The following is a 17,484-nucleotide window of genomic DNA, read 5'->3' on the forward strand; positions in this document are numbered from 1 at the left end:
TGTCCTCAGTGAGGGCCTCACCTTTGTCCGCCTTCGCCCACACCTCAGCGAGTTCCGTGTTCGCCATGATGCGGAACTCTTCTTCCGCCGTCTCCGTCTCCGAGCCTACTTCTTCGGCAAGGACTCTTCCACCCCCACCGATGATCCCCTTCTCCCGTCTTCAACCCTCCTCCTCTTCATGGACACCCCGCACTGGTCTGGATCTCTTTATCGCTAACTGCCGACGGGACATCAACTGTCTCGACTTCACCGCACCTTGTTCCCATTCCAACCTCACTCCTTCGGAACGCTCCGCTCTCCACCCAGTCCTGACGAAGGGTCTCGGCCCGAAACGTCAACTGTACCTCTTCCTAGAGATGCTGCCTGGCCTGCTGTGTTCACCAGCAACTTTGATGTGTGTTGCTCTCTCCTTTGTGGTGAACCCACACCAGGAGCTAAGGCTCCTCACCACCTTCTCCTGGCCCATCTCCACTGAATGAATAAACATCACATTGTCTCCAAAGCTGTTTCCCCCCTCCAACCTCCAAAGCCATCTCCAATCTTTAAAGCCGCCTCTGGGACCAGCTCCCATCTCCAATCTCCAAAACCGTGGAAACTTCGTGGCCCACATTGGGCCTCGATAATCTACGTGCAATAACAAATCGTCTCTGCTTGGTTTGCCAAATGGTCTTGTCGTCTGAAGGCCTTTTGTGGGATAGTCCCCCATTCAGAGCCCTAAGCCCGATATTACTAAAACCCCTCCAGTGTCTACCAGCACCTGATGAGACAGGGGGGAGGCAAGCCCATGGTTACTGTAAAAACCGCTTTATCCACCAGATTATGTTTCAGTCCCTGTGGTACTGCAGGTGGTCACCAACGTACACTCAGCGGCTGCTCTGTTAGGTACAGGAGGTACTTCGCTAAAGTGCCCACTGAGTGTACATCGCTCACTGGGGAAGGGGGATAGGATGACTCCGTAAAGGAATAAAAACATATCACACACGATTCTGGCCATTGGAAAGTTCCAGTTGGAGTTGGAAGGTTATGTTACAGAACAGATCCTCGCATCTAGATTTCGCGGTCGCGCGGACGCACGGCGTTCGGTGGGGGGGCCTTCAGACGCTCGTGAGTCTTCCGCCTCAGGCCGGTACTGTGGTGGGACTGTCCGTGGGTCGCAAGCTGGCCAAAGGCCTCGCGCCGGTGTGCGCCGGGCACCCCTGGAGCTTCAGGAACCGCCGGCGCGCCGTCATTTGCCAAACATGCCCTTGTACATCGACCGCTCCTTCTGGTGATACCGGCTCAGGTGCTGCTCCGCCTGCTGGATGGACCGCTTCACGTTCGCATCTGCGGCGAGAGAAAGGGGCGAACCGTCATCCTCCAGCCGGGCAGGTCCGCGGCCTCACCGTTCGATCCTGACCCCTCTCCCCCTCCTCTGTCTGTATCACTCACTCTCTGCCCATCTGAATCTCTCTCTCTCCCTCCTGTGTCTGAACCTGTCTCTCTCCCCCCTCTGTCTGAACCCCTCTCTCTCTCTTCCTCCTCTGTCTGTATCATTCTCTGCCCATCTGAATCTCTCTCTCTCTCCCTCCTGTGTCTGAACCTGTCTCTCTCCCCCCATCTGAATCTCTCTCTCTCTCCCCCCTCTGAACCCCTCTCTCTCTCCCTCCTCTGTCTGAATCTGTCTCTCTCTCTCCCTGTCTAAATCAATCAATCTCTCCCTCTCCCCCACTGTCTGAATCTCTCTCCCCCCACCGTCTGAATCTCCATTCTGGGACCCCTACTCATTGTGGTTTTCATAAGTGACCTGGATGAGAAAGTAGAAGGGTAGGTTAGTAAGTCTGCAGGATGACACAAAAGTTGGGGGTGTTTATGGATAGGCTGGAGGGTTGTCAGAGGGTATAGCGGGACATTGATAGGATGCAGAACTGGGCTGAGAAGTGGCAGATGGAGTTTAACCCAGATAAGTGTGAAGTGGTTCATTTTAGTAGGTCCAATTTGAAGACAATTTAATATTAATGGTAAGACTCTTGGCAGTGTGGAGGATCAGAGGGATCTTGGGGTCTGTGTTGATAGGGCACTCAAAGCTGCTGTGCAGGTTGACAGTGTTGTTAAGAAGGCATATAATGTGTTGGCATTCATCAACCATGGGACTGAGTTCCAAGAGCCATAAAGTAATGTTACAGCTGTATAGGACCTTAGACCCCACTTGAAATACTGTGCTCAGTTCTGGTCACCTCACTAGAGGAAAGATATGCATACTATAGAGAGTGCGCAGAGGAGATTTACAAGGATGTCGCCTGGATTGAAGGACGTAACTCATGAGAATAGGTTGAGTGAACTCGGCCTTTTCTCCTTGGAGCGACGGTGGGTGAGAGGTGACCAGATAGAGGTGTATAAAATGATAAGAGGCATTGATTGTGTGGATAGCCAGAGGCTTTTCCCCAGGGCTGAAAATTGCTAACACAAGGGAGCATAGTTTTAACGTGCTTAGGTGTAGGTACAGAGGGAATGTCAGTGGTAAGCTTTTCACACAGAGAGCGGTGGGTGCGTGGAATGCACTGCCAGTGACGGTGGTGGAGGTGGATACAATAGGGTTTTTTAAGAGGCTCTTAGATAGGTACATGGAGCTTAGAAAAATAGAGGGCTATGCGGTAGGGAAATTCTAGGCGGTTTCTAGAGTAGGTTACATGGTCAACACAACCTTGTGGGCCGAAGGGCCTGTAATGTGCTGTAGATTTCTATGTTTCTGTGTTTCATCGGAGAGGCTCCGGAGGAGGTTCGTGAGAATGACCCCGGGGATGAAAGGGTGAAATGCATGATCAACATTTGATGGCTCTGGGCCTGTACTTGCTGGAGTTTAGAAGGTTCGGGGCGGGGGAATCGCATGTTCCCTGTGGCGGGGGAGGACACAGCGTCAGAACGCAAGCATCGATTCTTTAGAACAGAGATGAAGAGGAATTTAAAGAGTCTTACCATTAATACTATACTCTACCATCACATTTGACCTACCAAAATGAGCCACCTCACACGTATCTGGGTTGAACTCCATCTGCCACTTCTCAGCCCAGGTTTGCAACCTATCAATGTGCCGCTGTAACCTCTGACAGCCCCCCACACTATCCACAACACCCCCAACCTTTGTGTTATCTGCAAACCCATCCCTCCACTTCCTCAGCCAGGTCATTTATAAAAATCACGAAGAGAAGGGGTCCCAGAACAGATTCGTGAGGCACACCACTGGTCAGACGCGATGGGACTGGCCGGCTTACCGTTGGGGCAGATCTTGGCGGCCTTGTTGAGGTGGCGCAGGGCTTGCTCATAGTCGCCAATGTGGTAGAGGGCCACCCCTGCCCGGTACAGGGCCTTGCTGTTGTCCCCCTGATGCTCCAGCACCTTCAGGCAGTAATCCCTCACGCGCTCGTAGTTCACCTTCTCCGACAGGAGGAGGCAGGCTGTTGGGTTGGGGGATGAAAGCAAGAAGAGGCGGTTATCAAACTGCGTCACCCCTGAACCGCTAGACGCCCCCACCGGAGTGAGGAGCATGCGATTATTGTTTCGTTCTTCTGCTCTGTTCACTGCAACAGCCTGGGTTTCCCAGTGGACACCCATTCCCACATGGTGGTCCAAGGCCTCCCCTACCCCCACAGGCCTCTCTAGGTTGATTTCGCTAACTTTGGGTAATTTCTCACTCCTCCCCCTTCTCCTTTCATCACCTCCCTCTGATGCCCCTTCTCCTTCCCTCTCTCCCATGGCCCACTCTCCTCTCCTATCAGATTCCTTCTTCTTCAGCCCTTTACCTCTTCCACTAATCACCTCCCAGCTTCTGACTTCATTCCCCCACCCACCTTCCCCAGCTCTCACCTACCCGAGGGCAACAAGAGGGGAAACTTCTTCACTCAGAGGGTGGCGAGAGTGCGGAACGAGCTGCCTCAGCGCAAGTGGTGGACCTGTGCTCAATTTCAACGTTTGAGAGAAGGTTGGATAGGTGCGAGGATATGGAGGGCAGGCCGATGGGAGTCGGCAGGTTAAATGGTTCAGCACGGAGGAGATGGGCTGAAGGGCTGTGCTTTTCTGTGACTCTATGGCCTGCCAGCTGGTACTCGTCCTCCTCCTCCTCCAACCACCCTAATCTGGCTGCTGCCCCCTTCCCCTTCAATCCTGATGGAGGGTCTCATCAAAACGTCAACTCTTTATTCCCCTCCACTGATGCTGACAGACCCGCCGAGTGCCTCCAGCATTTTGTCTGCACCGCACACGATTACTGCCCCTGCGTGGGGACCAAGTCACTTGTCCCGTGGCCGGATTCGACGCAAGGCCCACCCACGCCGGGGAAACAGGCCCTTCGGCCCATTGGGTCATGGCTGGCCCATTGACCGCGATCCTGTTTCTATTCTGCCACCTTCCAGCCAACCACCCTCCTTACCCCCTCACTCAAACAGGTGGGGGGGGGGTGGATTATCAGTAACCAATAAACCCACTGACCCCAGGCGTCACTGGGATGTGGAGGGAGCTGGAGCACCCATGGGAGACCCGGGAAATCAGTCCATGTTTACGTGTATTCATTATAATAGAGTTCATAAATAGAACATTATGAATTGTACAATGAATTTTTATAACAGAATTCAGAAATTCTATTGTATTTCTTTATCCCCTGTAAGTGTAAAAGAAAATTCATCTCAAAGCATTGTATGGTCACATGTACATACCCTGCTTTGATTTTAAAACCCATACGGCCACAGGGAGAACGTGCAAACTCCAAGCGCGTGTGGGCATGCGCACACATGTTACCAGCAGCACCAGTGCACCGACTCTCAGGGAGGACGTAGACGTTGGTGAGGACAAGATACAAGAGGCACAAAGCAACGGCAAAGGCTCAGATGGCCGTCTATTTCATGAAGGAACTCGGATAAACGTCTCTATTTCCTGAGGAGACTGAGGTCCTTTAACATCTGCCGGACGATGCTGAGGATGTTCTACGAGTCTGTGGTGGCCAGTGCGATCATGTTTGCTGTTGTGTGCTGGGGCAGCAGGCTGAGGGTGGCAGACACCAGCAGAATCAACAAACTCATTCGTAAGGCCAGTGATGTTGTGGGGATGGAACTGGACTCTCTCACGGTGGTGTCTGAAAAGAGGATGCTGTCCAAGTTGCATGCCATCTTGGACAATGTCTCCCATCCACTACATAATGTACTGGGTGGGCACAGGAGTACATTCAGCCAGAGACTCATTCCACCGAGATGCAGCACAGAGCGTCACAGGAAGTCATTCCTGCCTGTGACCATCAAACTTTACAACTCCTCCCTTGGAGGGTCAGACACCCTGAGCCAATAGGCTGGTCCTGGACTCATTTCATAATTTACATATTACTATTTAACTATATATGGTTCTATTACTATTTATTATTTATGGTGCAACTGTAACAAAAACCAATTTCCCCTGGGATCAATAAAGTATGACTATGACTATGAAGTGATACCCACGAAGCGATTTCTGAATGGACACTGAACCCATAAACAGTACCTCGCTACTTTTTTAAAAAAGTTTCTGTTCTTTTAACTGAACTTTTTTTAATATATTTATATATATATGGCTCCTTGTTCCACACTTGCGCCCCCTAGTGTTCCCCTTAAACATTTCACCTTTCGCCCTTAACCCACGACCTCTAGATCTTGTCTCACCTCACCTCAGTGGAAAAAGCCTGCTTGCATTTATCCTATCTATATAACTCTCACAATTCTATCAAATCTCCTCTGCTCCGGGGAATAAAGTCCTAACCTATTCAGTCTTTCCCTGTAGCTCAGTTCCTCACAACCCGGCAACATCCTTGCAAATTTTCTCTGTACTCTTTACCCGTAGGTAGGTGACCAGACCTGCACACAATACTCCAAATTAGGCCTCATCAATGTCTTATTCCCAGGACTGAAATGGCTAGCACGAGAGGGCACAGTTTTAAGGTGGTTGGAAGTAGGTTCAGAGGGGATGTCAGGGGTAAGTTTTTTCACTCAGAGAGTGGTGAGTGCGTGGAATGGGCTGTCGGCGACGGTGGTGGAGGTGGATACGATAGGGTCTTTTAGGAGACTCCTGGATAGGTACATGGAGCTTAGAAAAATAGAGGGCTATGGGTAAGCCTGGGTAATTTCTAAGGTAAGGACATGTTCGGCACAACTTTGCTTCTCTGTCTTGTACAACTTCAACAAATTGACATCATGGGGTAATCTTGTGATTATAAAGTGGATTTCATGTCCAGAGGGAATTCACAGGAGCATGCTCAAACACCAAGGTTCCTAAGGAGATAGGGGAAAGGATTCATTTATGAGACGGCCATTAAGCGCTGCTGGGAGATCGTCGGCTTGGTGTAGGAGGTCCTTTGGCCTGTCAGAAACCTGTTGGTCCCCCAGCGCTGCCAGCACGTTCCAGGCTGCAGGAGGGCGCACTGAAGCTCGGTGTGGCCACGGCGGGGAAGGACCGCAGTCTGAGGTCCCGCGAGCGTCGGGGATCAAGGTCCCGGTCAACAAGCATCTCGCGCATTTGGCAATGGCGCTTTGCACACAGACAAGTTAACAGCACAAGTTTCAGATCCAGTAACACGAGGAACGTAAATAAAAGAGAACAGTACAGGCCATTCGGCCCGCAATATTGTGCTGACTTTTTAACCTACTCTAGGATCAATCTGACCCACCCCCTATGTAGCCCTCTACTTTTCTATCATCCATGCCCTAAATCTAGGGTCCTGTTAAATATCTCTAATGTACCTCCCTCTGCCAGGAGAGGCACCCACCACTCTGGGTAGAATACGTATCTCCAACATTTCCCCACCCCACTACTGTCACTTTAAAATTATGCCCCTGGTATTAGCCATTTCTGCCCTAGGAGAAAGACACTGGCTACACTTCTAATTGGACAGCTCTATCAAGTCACCTCTCATCCTCCTTCACTCCAGAGAGAGAAGCCCTAACTCACTCCACCTGTCCCCATAAGACGTGCTCCCTAATCCAGGCAACTCTCCTCTGCGCCCTCTCTGAAGCTTCCACGTCCTTCCTATAACTTGGCGACCAGAGCAGAACGCAGTGCTCCAAGTAAATCGCTGCCTTTGTAGTTCTTGCAGATTATTTTAGTCAATAAACCTCTTCCTTCGAAATAAAAAATACACTCTAGGAGCATCGTAACCAGGCGCGGTGAAGAGTGGGGCATGGAGATTCTGGGAGGGAGGTTGCGAGCTCGGAGCAGGGGCTGTTGAAATCGTCGGCTGCTGACACGATCGAAGCCGGGCAGGGTAGGAGGGTTGGGAAGGGGTTCACAGAACCTCGCAGGGCCGTAAGGGGGCAGGCGGGGTAGGAAGGGTTGAGATTGCTCAGCAGGGTGGGGGAGGGAAGTAACTGGTGAACGAGGCAGGGCAGATTAAGAAATGGGGCTGCAGACTTTGTGGGGTGGTGAGTCCAGGGAGTGTAGGGCCTGGTGTAGTGCAAGTTGGACCCAATAGAGAAGGGTACACAGTTTGCAGCACAGTCCCGCCTCTCCTAACCCTCCCCACGTTGATAGGTACAGGAGTGGCTTTCTGCTGCTGTAGCCCGTCCACTTCATGGTTCGACGCGTTGTGCGTTCAGAGATGCTCTTCCGCACACCGCTGTCGTAACGTGTGGTTATCTGAGTTCCTGTCAGCTTGAACCAGTCTGGCCATTCTCCTCCGACCTCTCTCGTTAACAAGGCGATTTCGCCCACAGAACTGCCGCTCACTGGATGTTTTTTTTTGTTTTTCGCACCACCCTCTGTAAACGCTAGACAGGGCTGTGTGTAAAAATCCCAGTCTTGCACTTAGGTCACATTTCTTCCCCATTCTGATGTTTGCTCTGAACAACAGCTGAACCTCTTGACCGTGCCGGCGTGCTTTAATGCAACCAGTTACTGCCGCGTGATTGGCTGATTTGCATTAGCGTGCGGGTGTACCTCATAAACCAGCGAGTGCAGGAGCAGATCAGGCCATTCAGCCCATCGGGTCAGCACCAGCAGAGGCTGGAGGGAAGGGTTGGGGCAGGGGGGGGAGGGGTGCCAGCTTACCAGCCAGGTTGTTGTAGCAGTCGCACTCGACGCTGTGCAGCAGCTCGGTCTCCTCGGCGGTGAGCTTGCCCTTCTCGGCCCCGAAGGCCTGCGCCGGGGAGGGCTCCTGGGGATCCAGCCCTCTCAGGTGCATGAGGGCCCAGTGGTACCTGCTGATGGCCTCCCGAACCCTCTTCTGCTTGTAGTGCTGGTTGCCCTCGGCCTTATAGCGGACAGCCTGCTGCAGCCGGGCTTGGAACTCGCCCTCCGGCTCGCCCTGGGGCAGGAGGAACAGCAGAGACAGGTGAGGGGCACTCCCGGGCGAACCCTGACCCAGCCCCACCTACACGATCATTAGACCCTGAGACGTAGGATCACAATTCGGCCACTTGGCCCATCGAGTCTGCTCCGCCATTTCCATTTCCCTCTCAGCCCCAATCTCCTGCCTTCTCCCTGCATCCCTTCATGCCCTGACCAATCAGGAATCTGTCAACCTCTGCCTTTAATATACATACAGACTTGGCCTCCACAGCCGCCACAGATTCAACCACTCACTGGCTAAAGAAATTCCTCCTCATCTCCGTTCTAAAAGGACACCCCTCTATTCTGAGGCTGTGTCCTCTGGTCTTAGACTCCCCCACCACAGGAAACATCCTCTCCACATCCATTCTATCGAGGCTTTTCACAGTTTAATAGTTTTTAGTGAGAACCCCCCCCCCCACCACCACCACCTCATTCGACTGAATTCCAGCGAGTTCAGGCCCAAAGCCTTCAAACGACAAGCCTTTGAATCCCGGACTCATTTTCGTGAATTTCCTCTGAACCCCCTCCAGTACCAGCACATCCTTTCTCGGATAAGGGGCCTGAAACTGCTCACAAGTACTCTCAAGTGCCTTACAAAGCCTCAGCATTACCTCCAACCCCTCCTGCACGCAGTCTCATCATAACAATGCACAGCACGGGGCTCCATTCAGACAAGAACTGACCCCAGTGCCCAGCTCTCTATCCGGGTGCATCGCAGCTCGGTGCAGTTCAAGTCCCTGGGGCTGAACCTCACCTGGTCCAACCACGTAGACATCACGGCGAAGGAAGCTCACCGCTCCCTCGGGAGGCTAGCAAAATTCGGCATGTCCCTGTCGACCCGCACCAACGCCCATCGACGCACCGGAGAAAGTACTGCGGCTTAGGACGGAGGGTTGTCGGCGCGGCTGAGCGCATCACGAGCCAGCCTCCCCTCCGCGGACTCTGTCTACTCTTCTCCCCACTGCCTCGCCCACCCTGGGCGTTCTCTCCTCTCCCCCCACCCCCATCGGGGAGAAGTTGCAAAAGCCTGAAAGCGCGCACACCTAGCTCAAAGGAGATTCTAGCCCTCTGCTGCCAGTCTCTTGAAGGAAGCTTTTGTGCAATTAGACCGTTGCCCTCACAGTCTACCTCGTTATGATCTTGCACTTCAGCGTTTATCTGTTCTGCACCTTCTCTGTAGCTGTTTCAGAAATCAGAATCAGGTTCATTATCACCGGCACGTGTCGTGACATTTGTTAACTTAGAGGCAGCAGTTCAATGCAATGCATAATATCGAAGAGAAAAAAATAATCAGTAGATCAATTACAGTATATGTGTATCGAATAGATTAAACATTGTGCAAAAACAGAAACAATATATATTAAAAAATTGAGGTCGTGTTCAATTACAGACAGGTTAGCCTAACGTCGGCGGTGGGGAAACTGCTGGAGTCAGTTATCAAAGATGTGATAACAGCACATTTGGAAAGTGGTGAAATCACCGGACAAAGTCAGCATGGATTTGTGAAAGGAAAATCATGTCTGACGAATCTCATGTAGAATTTTTTGAGGATGTAACTAGTAGAGTGGATAGGGGAGAACCAGTGGATGTGGTATATTTGGATTTTCAAAAGGCTTTTGACAAGGTCCCACACAGGAGATTAGTGTGCAAACTTAAAGCACATGGTATTGGGGGTGAGGTATTGATGTGGATAGAGAATTGGTTGGCAGACAGGAAGCAAAGAGTGGGAATAAACTGGACCTTTTTAGAATGGCAGGCAGTGACTAGTGGGGTACCGCAAGGCTCAGTGCTGGGACGCCAGTTGTTTACAATATATATTAATGACTTAGACGAGGGAATTAAATGCAGCATCTCCAAGTTTGCGGATGACACGAAGCTGGGTGGCGGTGTTAGCTGTGAGGAGGATGCAGGGTTACTTGGATAGGTTAGGTGAGTGGGCAAATTCATGGCAGATGCAATTTAATGTGGATAAATGTGAGGTTATCCACTTTGGTGGCAAGAACAGGAAAACAGATTATTATCTGAATGGTGGCCGATTAGGAAAAGGGGAGGTGCAACGAGACCTGGGTGTCATTGTACACCAGTCATTGAAAGTGGGCATGCAGGTACAGCAGGCGGTGAAAAAGGCGAACGGTATGCTGACATTCATAGCAAGAGGATTCGAGTACAGGAACAAGGAGGTACTACTGCAGTTGTACAAGGCCTTGGTGAGACCACACCTAGAGTATTGTGTGCAGTTTTGGTCCCCTAATCTGAGGAAAGACATTCGTGCCATAGAGGGAGTACAAAGAAGGTTCACCAGATTGATTCCTGGGATGGCAGGACTTTCATATGATGAAAGACTGGATCGGTTAGGCTTATACTCTCTGGAATTTAGAAGATTGAGGGGGGATCTTATTGAAACGTATAAAATTCTAAAGGGATTGGACAGGCTAGATGTAGGAAGATTGTTCCCGATGTTGGGGAAGTCCAGAACGAGGGGTCACAGTTTGAGGATAGAGGGGAAGCCTTTTAGGACTGAGGTGAGGAAAAACTTCTTCACACAGAGAGTGGTGAATCTGTGGAATTCTCTGCCACAGGGAACAGTTGAGGCCAGTACATTGGCTATATTTAAGAGGGAGTTAGATAGGGCCCTTGTGGCTAAGGGGATCAGGGGGTATGGAGAGAAGGCAGGTACAGGGTTCTGAGTTGGATGATCAGCCATGATCGTACTGAATGGCGGTACAGGCTCAAAGGGCCGAATAGCCTACTCCTGCACCTATTTTCTATGTTTCTAAGGGTTCAATGTCCATTTAGGAATCGGATGGCAGAGGGGAAGAAGCTGTTCCTCAATCACTGAGTTTGTGCCTTCAGGCTCCTGTACCTCCTCCCTGATGGTAACAGTGAGAAAAGGGCATGCCCTGGGTGCTGGAGGTCCTTAATAATGGACGCTGCCTTTCTGAGACACCGCTCCTTGAAGATGTCCTGGGTACTTTGTAGGCTAGTACCCAGAATGGAGCCGACTAAATTTACAACCTTCTGCAGCTTCTTTCGGTCCTGTGTAGTAGCCCCTCCATACCAGACAGTGATGCAGCCTGTCAGAATGCTCCCCACGGGACATCTATAGAAGTTTCCCTTTACTCTGCATTGTTACTGTTTTACCTTGTCCTACCTCAACGCACCGTGTAATGATCTGATCTGTATGAACGGTTCATAAGACACGCAATTCACAGCATCTTGGTAAATAATCATTGTCACCACCATGAACTGTGTCGTACGATATCATCATTGTGCCCTGTCTCGCATGACATCATCGGTATGCGCCGCGTCACATGACGTGGGCGTTCGTGGTCTTTCACCATGTTTGTTCTTGGCAAATTTCTCTGCAGAAGTGGTTTGCCATTGTGTACTTCTGGGCAGTGACTTCACAAGACAGGTGACCCCCAGCTACCATCAATACTCTTCAGAGATTGTCTGCCTGGCGTAACCAGGGCCTGTGATCTGCACCAACCATCCACCGCCTGCCCCCGTGGGTTCACGTGACCCTGATCGGGAGCTAAGCAGGTGCCACACCTTGCCCAAGGGTGACCTGCAGGCTAGCGGAGGGAAGCAGCCCGTTACACCTCCTTGGGTAGAGACATCACCCAGAATCTCAGTACTTGTGACAATGATAAACCAATTCCAATACCCTGTCAGCTCTTCACCCAGCTTGTGATTACAATCGCAGTGACTTTTTCAGGGGGAGGGGAACCCGGGAAGCAAGCCATTCAGCCCACTATGTCCAAACTGTCCAACAGACAGCCAGCACTTGAATCCAAGTGCTCAGGAACAGAGTAGTGGACTCTGCCAGTAAATCACCAGCACATCCCTCCCCGCCATCAGTCACATCCTCAAGGAGGCAGCGTCCGTTACCAAAGACCCCCACCATCCGGGCCGGGCCGTCTCCTCACAGCTCCCGTCGGGCACGAGGTACAGAGGCCTGACATCCCACACCACCAGGTTCAGGAACAGCACCATAGCGTAGCGGTCAGCACGACGGTTTACAGTACCGGCGGCCCGGGTTCAATTCCCGCCACTGCCTGCGAGGAGTTTGTACGTTCCCCCCGCGATGGTGGTTGGGAAGGTGTTGGACTGAGGGTGAGGTTTCGAGGTACTTGGTGACTAACGATGAAATAAGTCAAAGTCAGCATGGTTTCTGTAAAGGGAAATCTTGCCTGACGAATCGGTTAGTGCCCTTCGAGGAAGTGACGATCAGTGTGGGCAACGGAGAGGCAGTGAATGTCACTTTTCAGAAGGCGTTTGCTAAGGTGCCACACATGAGGCTGCTTAACAAGATAAAACCTATGGTGTTACAGGGAAAGATACTGGTATGGATAGCAGGATGCAGGAGGCAGCGAGTGGGAATAAAAGGGGCCTTTTCTGGTTGGCTGCCAGTGACTAGTGGTGTTCCTCAGGGGTCAGTATTGGGACCACTGCTTTTCACATTGTTTGTTAATGATTTAGATAGTGGAATCGATGGCTTTGTGGCAAAGTTTGCAGTCGATACGGAGATAGGTGGAGCGGTAGGTAGTGTTGAGGAAAGAACGCAACTGCAGCAGGACTTAGACAAATTGGAAGAACGGGAAAAAAGTGGCCCATGATGGAATACAGTGTTGGGATATGTACAATAATGCATTTTGGTAAAAGGAACAATAGTGCAGACTATTATCTAAATGGGGAGAAGTACAAACATCAGAGGTGCAGAGGGACTTAGGAGTCCTTGTGCAAGAATCCCAGAAGGTTAATTCACAGGTTGAGTCTGTGGTGAAGAAGGCAAATGCAATATTGGCATTTATTTCAAGGGGAATAGAATATAAAAACAAGGAGGTAATGCTGAGCCTTTATAAGACACTAGTCAGGCCACAAATGTCAACAGTTTTGGGCCCCATATCTCAGAAAGGATGTGTTGTCATTGGACAGAGTCCAGAGGAGGTTCATGAGGATGATTCTGGGAATGAAGGGGTTAACATATGAGGAGCGTTTGGCAGCTTTGGGCCTGTACTCACTGGAATTTAGAAGAATGCGGTAGGGATCTCATTGAAACCTACCGAATGTTGAAAGGATTAGATAGTGCGGATGTGGAGATGTTTCCTAAGTGGAGAGGGCACAGCTCCAAAATTGACGGATCACCCTTTAGAACAGAGGTCAGGAGGAATCTTTTTAGCCAGAGAACGCTCTGCCACAGACTGCGGTGGAGGCCAAGTCCGTGGGTATATTTAAGGCGAAAAGTTGATCAGTCGGGGAATCAAAGGGATGTGGTGAGAAGGCAGGCGTACGGGGTTGAGTGGGATCCGGGATCAGCCATGATGGAATGGCGGAGCAGACTCGATGGGCTGAATGGCCTAAATCTGCTCCTAAGTCTTATGGTCTTATGGTGCAGGTTTCTTCCTACAATTCAAAGATGTACTGGTTGGTGTTAATTGATCTTTGTAAATTGTCTTGTGATTAGGCTAGAGTTAAATCGGGGGTTGCTGGGCAACGCGGCTCGAGGGACGGGAGGACCTACTCTGCGCTGTGTCTCAATAAATGATAAATAAACTACTATATCCCTTCAACCATTCAGTTCTTAAACTGGCACAACCCTAATCAGTACTTCAGAATAGCAACAGGACAAACATGGAAATAACTGCTGAGACCCGACGCAGACTGAGAGATCGTTTCGCTGAACACCTACGCTCTGTCTGCCAGAGAAAGCAGGATCTCCCAGTGGCCACACATTTTAATTCCACATCCCATTCCCATTCTGACATGTCTATCCACGGCCTCCTCTACTGTAAAGATGAAGCCACACTCAGGTTGGAGGAACAACACCTTATATGCCGTCTGGGTAGCCTCCAACCTGATGGCATGAACATCAACTTCTCTAACTTCCACTAATGCCCCACCTCCCCCTCGTATCCCATCCGTTATTTATTTTTATACACACATTCTTTCTCTCTCTCTCCTTTTTCTCCCTCTGTCCCTCTGAATATACCCCTTGCCCATCCTCTGGTCCCCCCCCACCTTGTCTTTCCCCCTGGGCCTCCTGTCCCATGATCCTCTCGTATCCCCTTTTGCCAAACACCTGTCCAGCTCTTGGCTCCATCCCTCCCCTCCTGTCTTCTCTTATCATTTCGGATCTCCCCCTCCCCCTCCCACTTTCAAATCTCTTACTAGCTCTTCCTTCAGTTAGTCCTGACGAAGGGTCTCGGCCCGAAACGTCGACTGTACCTCTTCCTAGAGATGCTGCCTGGCCTGCTGCGTTCACCAGCAACTTTGATGTGTGTTGCTTGAATTTCCAGCATCTGCAGAATTCCTGTTGTTTATGGAAATAACTGTGTTTTTTTAATTGCATTCTTCCCTGTGAAAATTGCATCTTATTTATGCTTACGGTTTCCTTGAGCATGTTGTGTCCCTGAAGCTATGTACCTGTGCTGCAGCTGCATGGAGTATCACGCCTAGGGGGTACCTGTACACGCGGCAATGAACTGAACTTTGACCCATTTGGCCTTCTGTGCCGAGGGGGTTCGAGTCTAGACACTTTATAAATTATGTCGGTCCGGGATCGCCCAATAATTCGCCGGCAGAGCCTCCCACGGCCCCAGCTGCAGACCCCAGCCTGAGAACGTTCCTTCAGTGGTGCCAAACTCCAACATAAGCATTAATAATATCCAAAGACAGGTGGTTAGGGTGGTAAAGAGAGCTTTTGGCCCACTGGCCTTCATAAGTCAAAGTGCTGAGTACAGGAGATGGGATGTTATGTTGAAGCTGGACAAGACGTTGGTGGGGCCTAATTCGGCGTATTGTGAGCAGTTTTGGTTAGAGCCTTCAGCATTTTGGGCATCGAGGGAGAGAGGAAGAGGAGAGCCATCCGCAGTACCACCGATGCGGCAGAGAGGGCCTCAAGATGGCTGTGGCTCAGAAGAGGGGAGCCACGGAGTCGTAAGTAGCCACCTGGACACAAGCTGGGGTCTGATCAGCCCCGGCTGGGTCATCTGGAGGAGGTTGTATGATGTTGAAAGACCCGAAACACCCGATGATTCCAGCAACATCACTGAAGATGTGTCCAGAAGCATCAACAGACGTATGTACACAGGTCACCTACCTACAGGGAAGATGTGAAAAAGGTTCAAAGTGCAGAGAAGATTTACAAGGATGTTGCCGGGTCTGGAGGACTTGAGTTGTAGGGAAAGACTGAATAGATTAGGACTTTATTCCTTGGAACGTAGAAGATTGAGGGGAGATTTGATAGAGGTATATATGGGGTAAATACAAGCAGGCTTTTTTCCACTGAGGTTGGGTGGGACTACAACCAGAGGACATGGATTAAGAGTGAAAGGGGAGAAGTTTAACGACAGCATGAAGGAAACTTCTTCACTCAGTGGGTGGGAACGAGCTGCCAGCACCAGAGGTGCAAGCAAGCTCGATTTCAATGGCTAAGAGAAGTTTGGGTAGGTACATGGATGGTAGGGGGGGTGGTCCCAGTGCAGGTCGATGGGAGTAGGCAGTTTAACCGGACTTAGCACGGACTAGACGGGCTGAAGGGCCTGTTTCTGTGCTGTACCTCTCTACGACTCTGTTCGCACCCGTGAACATGCGAAGTGGGAGCAGCCTCCACTCTTGGGAACGGTCCAGCACACGCAGGCATTGCCCGGAGCGGGCCGGACACACCCGGGATCGGCCGCACCCAGCCCGTCTCGCCCGTCCGGCCATTCCGCCCGTCCTCCCCCGGGGCCCCGGGGCCCCGCTCCCGCGCCCACTGCCCTCACCTGCGTTGCCATGGCTCTCGGCAGCTTCCGCCACGCAACCTCGACCCGGAAGCGCAAACGTTCCGCGGCCGCTGAAGCCGAGCCGGAGGGTCCCACCCCTCCCCCGTCACGTGATACGGGGAGGGCAGCGCTTGGGGCACCGAAGGGAACTTACTGGTGGGCGCGGGTACTAAGAAGCGGAGCAAAGTTTGTCTCGCCTTCTTTTCATACAGATCAAACGTTACACAGTGTATTGGGGTGGTACAAAGTAAAACAGTAACAATGCAGAATAAACTGCAACAGCTACAGGGGAAGTGCAGAGCAGGAAATGATAAAGTACAAGATTTTAAAGATATAGACTATCTTAAGCGTTCAACATCCTGATAACAACGGAGTAGAAGTTTTTCTTGACGCTTTCAGGCTTCTGTATCTTCTTCCTGACGGTGAGGGAGAACTCATAGTCATAGTCACACTTTATTGATCCCGGGGGAAATTGGTTTTCGTTTCAGCTGCACCATAAATAATTAAATAGTAATATGTAATTTATGCCAGGAAATAAGTCCAGGACCAGCCTATTGGCTCAGGGTGTCTGACCCTCCAAGGGAGGAGTTGTAAAGTTTGATGGCCACAGGCAGGAATGACTTCCTATGACGCTCTGTGTTGCATCTGGTGGAATGAGTCTCTGGCTGAATATACTCCTGTGCCCACCCAGTACATTATGTAGTGGATGGGAGACATTGTCCAAGATGGCATGCAACTTGGACAGCATCCTCTTTTCAGACACCACCGTCAGAGAGTCCAGTTCCATCCCCACAACATCACTGGCCTTACGAATGAGTTTGCTGATTCTGTTGGTGTCTGCTACCCTCAGCCTCAGAGAGAACGTCCAGGGGTATTTGCCTCTACCACCATACCAGGCAGCACATTCCAGGCATGCACCACTCTCTGAGAGAAAAACTTACCCCTCACATCCCCCCTCTCACCTTCAATGCATGCCCTCTGGTATTAGACATTTCATTCCTGGGAAACAGATGCTCCCTGCGCACTCCACCGATGCCGGTCACAATCTGTGAACCTCTATCAGTTCTCCCCTTGGTCTCCGACGCTCCAGGGTATAAAACCCAAGTTTATTTAGCCTCTTGTGATAGCAGACACCCTCTAAACCAGGCAGCATCCTGCTAAACCTCTCCTGCACCCTCTCCAAAGCCTCAACTTCCTTCCTATAGGGGGCGACTGTACGCAATACTCCAGACGTGGCCGAACCAGAGTTTTATAAAGTCGCGACATAACCTCCTGACTTTTGAACTCAATGCCTTGACTACCTTGTGATTCCTTCTTTCTGCATTCTTTACTTTTGCAACTTATAGTACTTCTGCTGCCGCAAAATTTCAGGTGATGTAAGTTAGCGATAGTAAGTCAGATA

General features: G+C 50.9%; 1 protein-coding gene across 2 annotated transcripts; it reads right to left on the bottom strand.

Annotated features, from left to right (window-relative positions):
- Positions 1-863: 863 nt before the first annotated feature.
- LOC140189119 (tetratricopeptide repeat protein 9C-like) lies at positions 864-16,074 on the bottom strand. Of its 2 annotated transcripts, XM_072245824.1 has the most exons (5): positions 15,878-16,074; positions 9,445-9,496; positions 8,035-8,290; positions 3,249-3,431; positions 864-1,323 (listed from the first exon to the last, which is right to left on the bottom strand). In XM_072245824.1, exons 1-5 carry the CDS (start codon positions 16,024-16,026, stop codon positions 1,226-1,228), a joined length of 738 nt encoding a protein of 245 aa, XP_072101925.1. In that variant the 5' UTR covers positions 16,027-16,074; the 3' UTR covers positions 864-1,225. The 2 variants fall into 2 exon arrangements, with proteins under 2 accessions (XP_072101925.1, XP_072101926.1); XM_072245825.1 differs by lacking the exon at positions 9,445-9,496 and having other exon boundaries at positions 957-1,323; positions 15,878-15,959.
- Positions 16,075-17,484: the final 1,410 nt, after the last annotated feature.

This window comes from Mobula birostris, chromosome 28, assembly GCF_030028105.1.
Source record: "Mobula birostris isolate sMobBir1 chromosome 28, sMobBir1.hap1, whole genome shotgun sequence".
Taxonomy (NCBI): domain Eukaryota; kingdom Metazoa; phylum Chordata; class Chondrichthyes; order Myliobatiformes; family Myliobatidae; genus Mobula; species Mobula birostris.

Excerpts from the sequence above, each read along its gene's own strand:
- LOC140189119 (XM_072245824.1), bottom strand. The coding sequence starts at position 16,026 with ATGGCCGGACGGGCGAGACGGGCTGGGTGCGGCCGATCCCGGGTGTGT. Across the intron at positions 9,497-15,877 it reads GCGAACAGAGTCGTAGAGAG|CTACAGAGAAGGTGCAGAAC; the intron begins GTACAGCACAGA and ends TTTCTGAAACAG. Across the intron at positions 1,324-3,248 it reads CGCCAAGATCTGCCCCAACG|ATGCGAACGTGAAGCGGTCC; the intron begins GTAAGCCGGCCA and ends CTCTCGCCGCAG.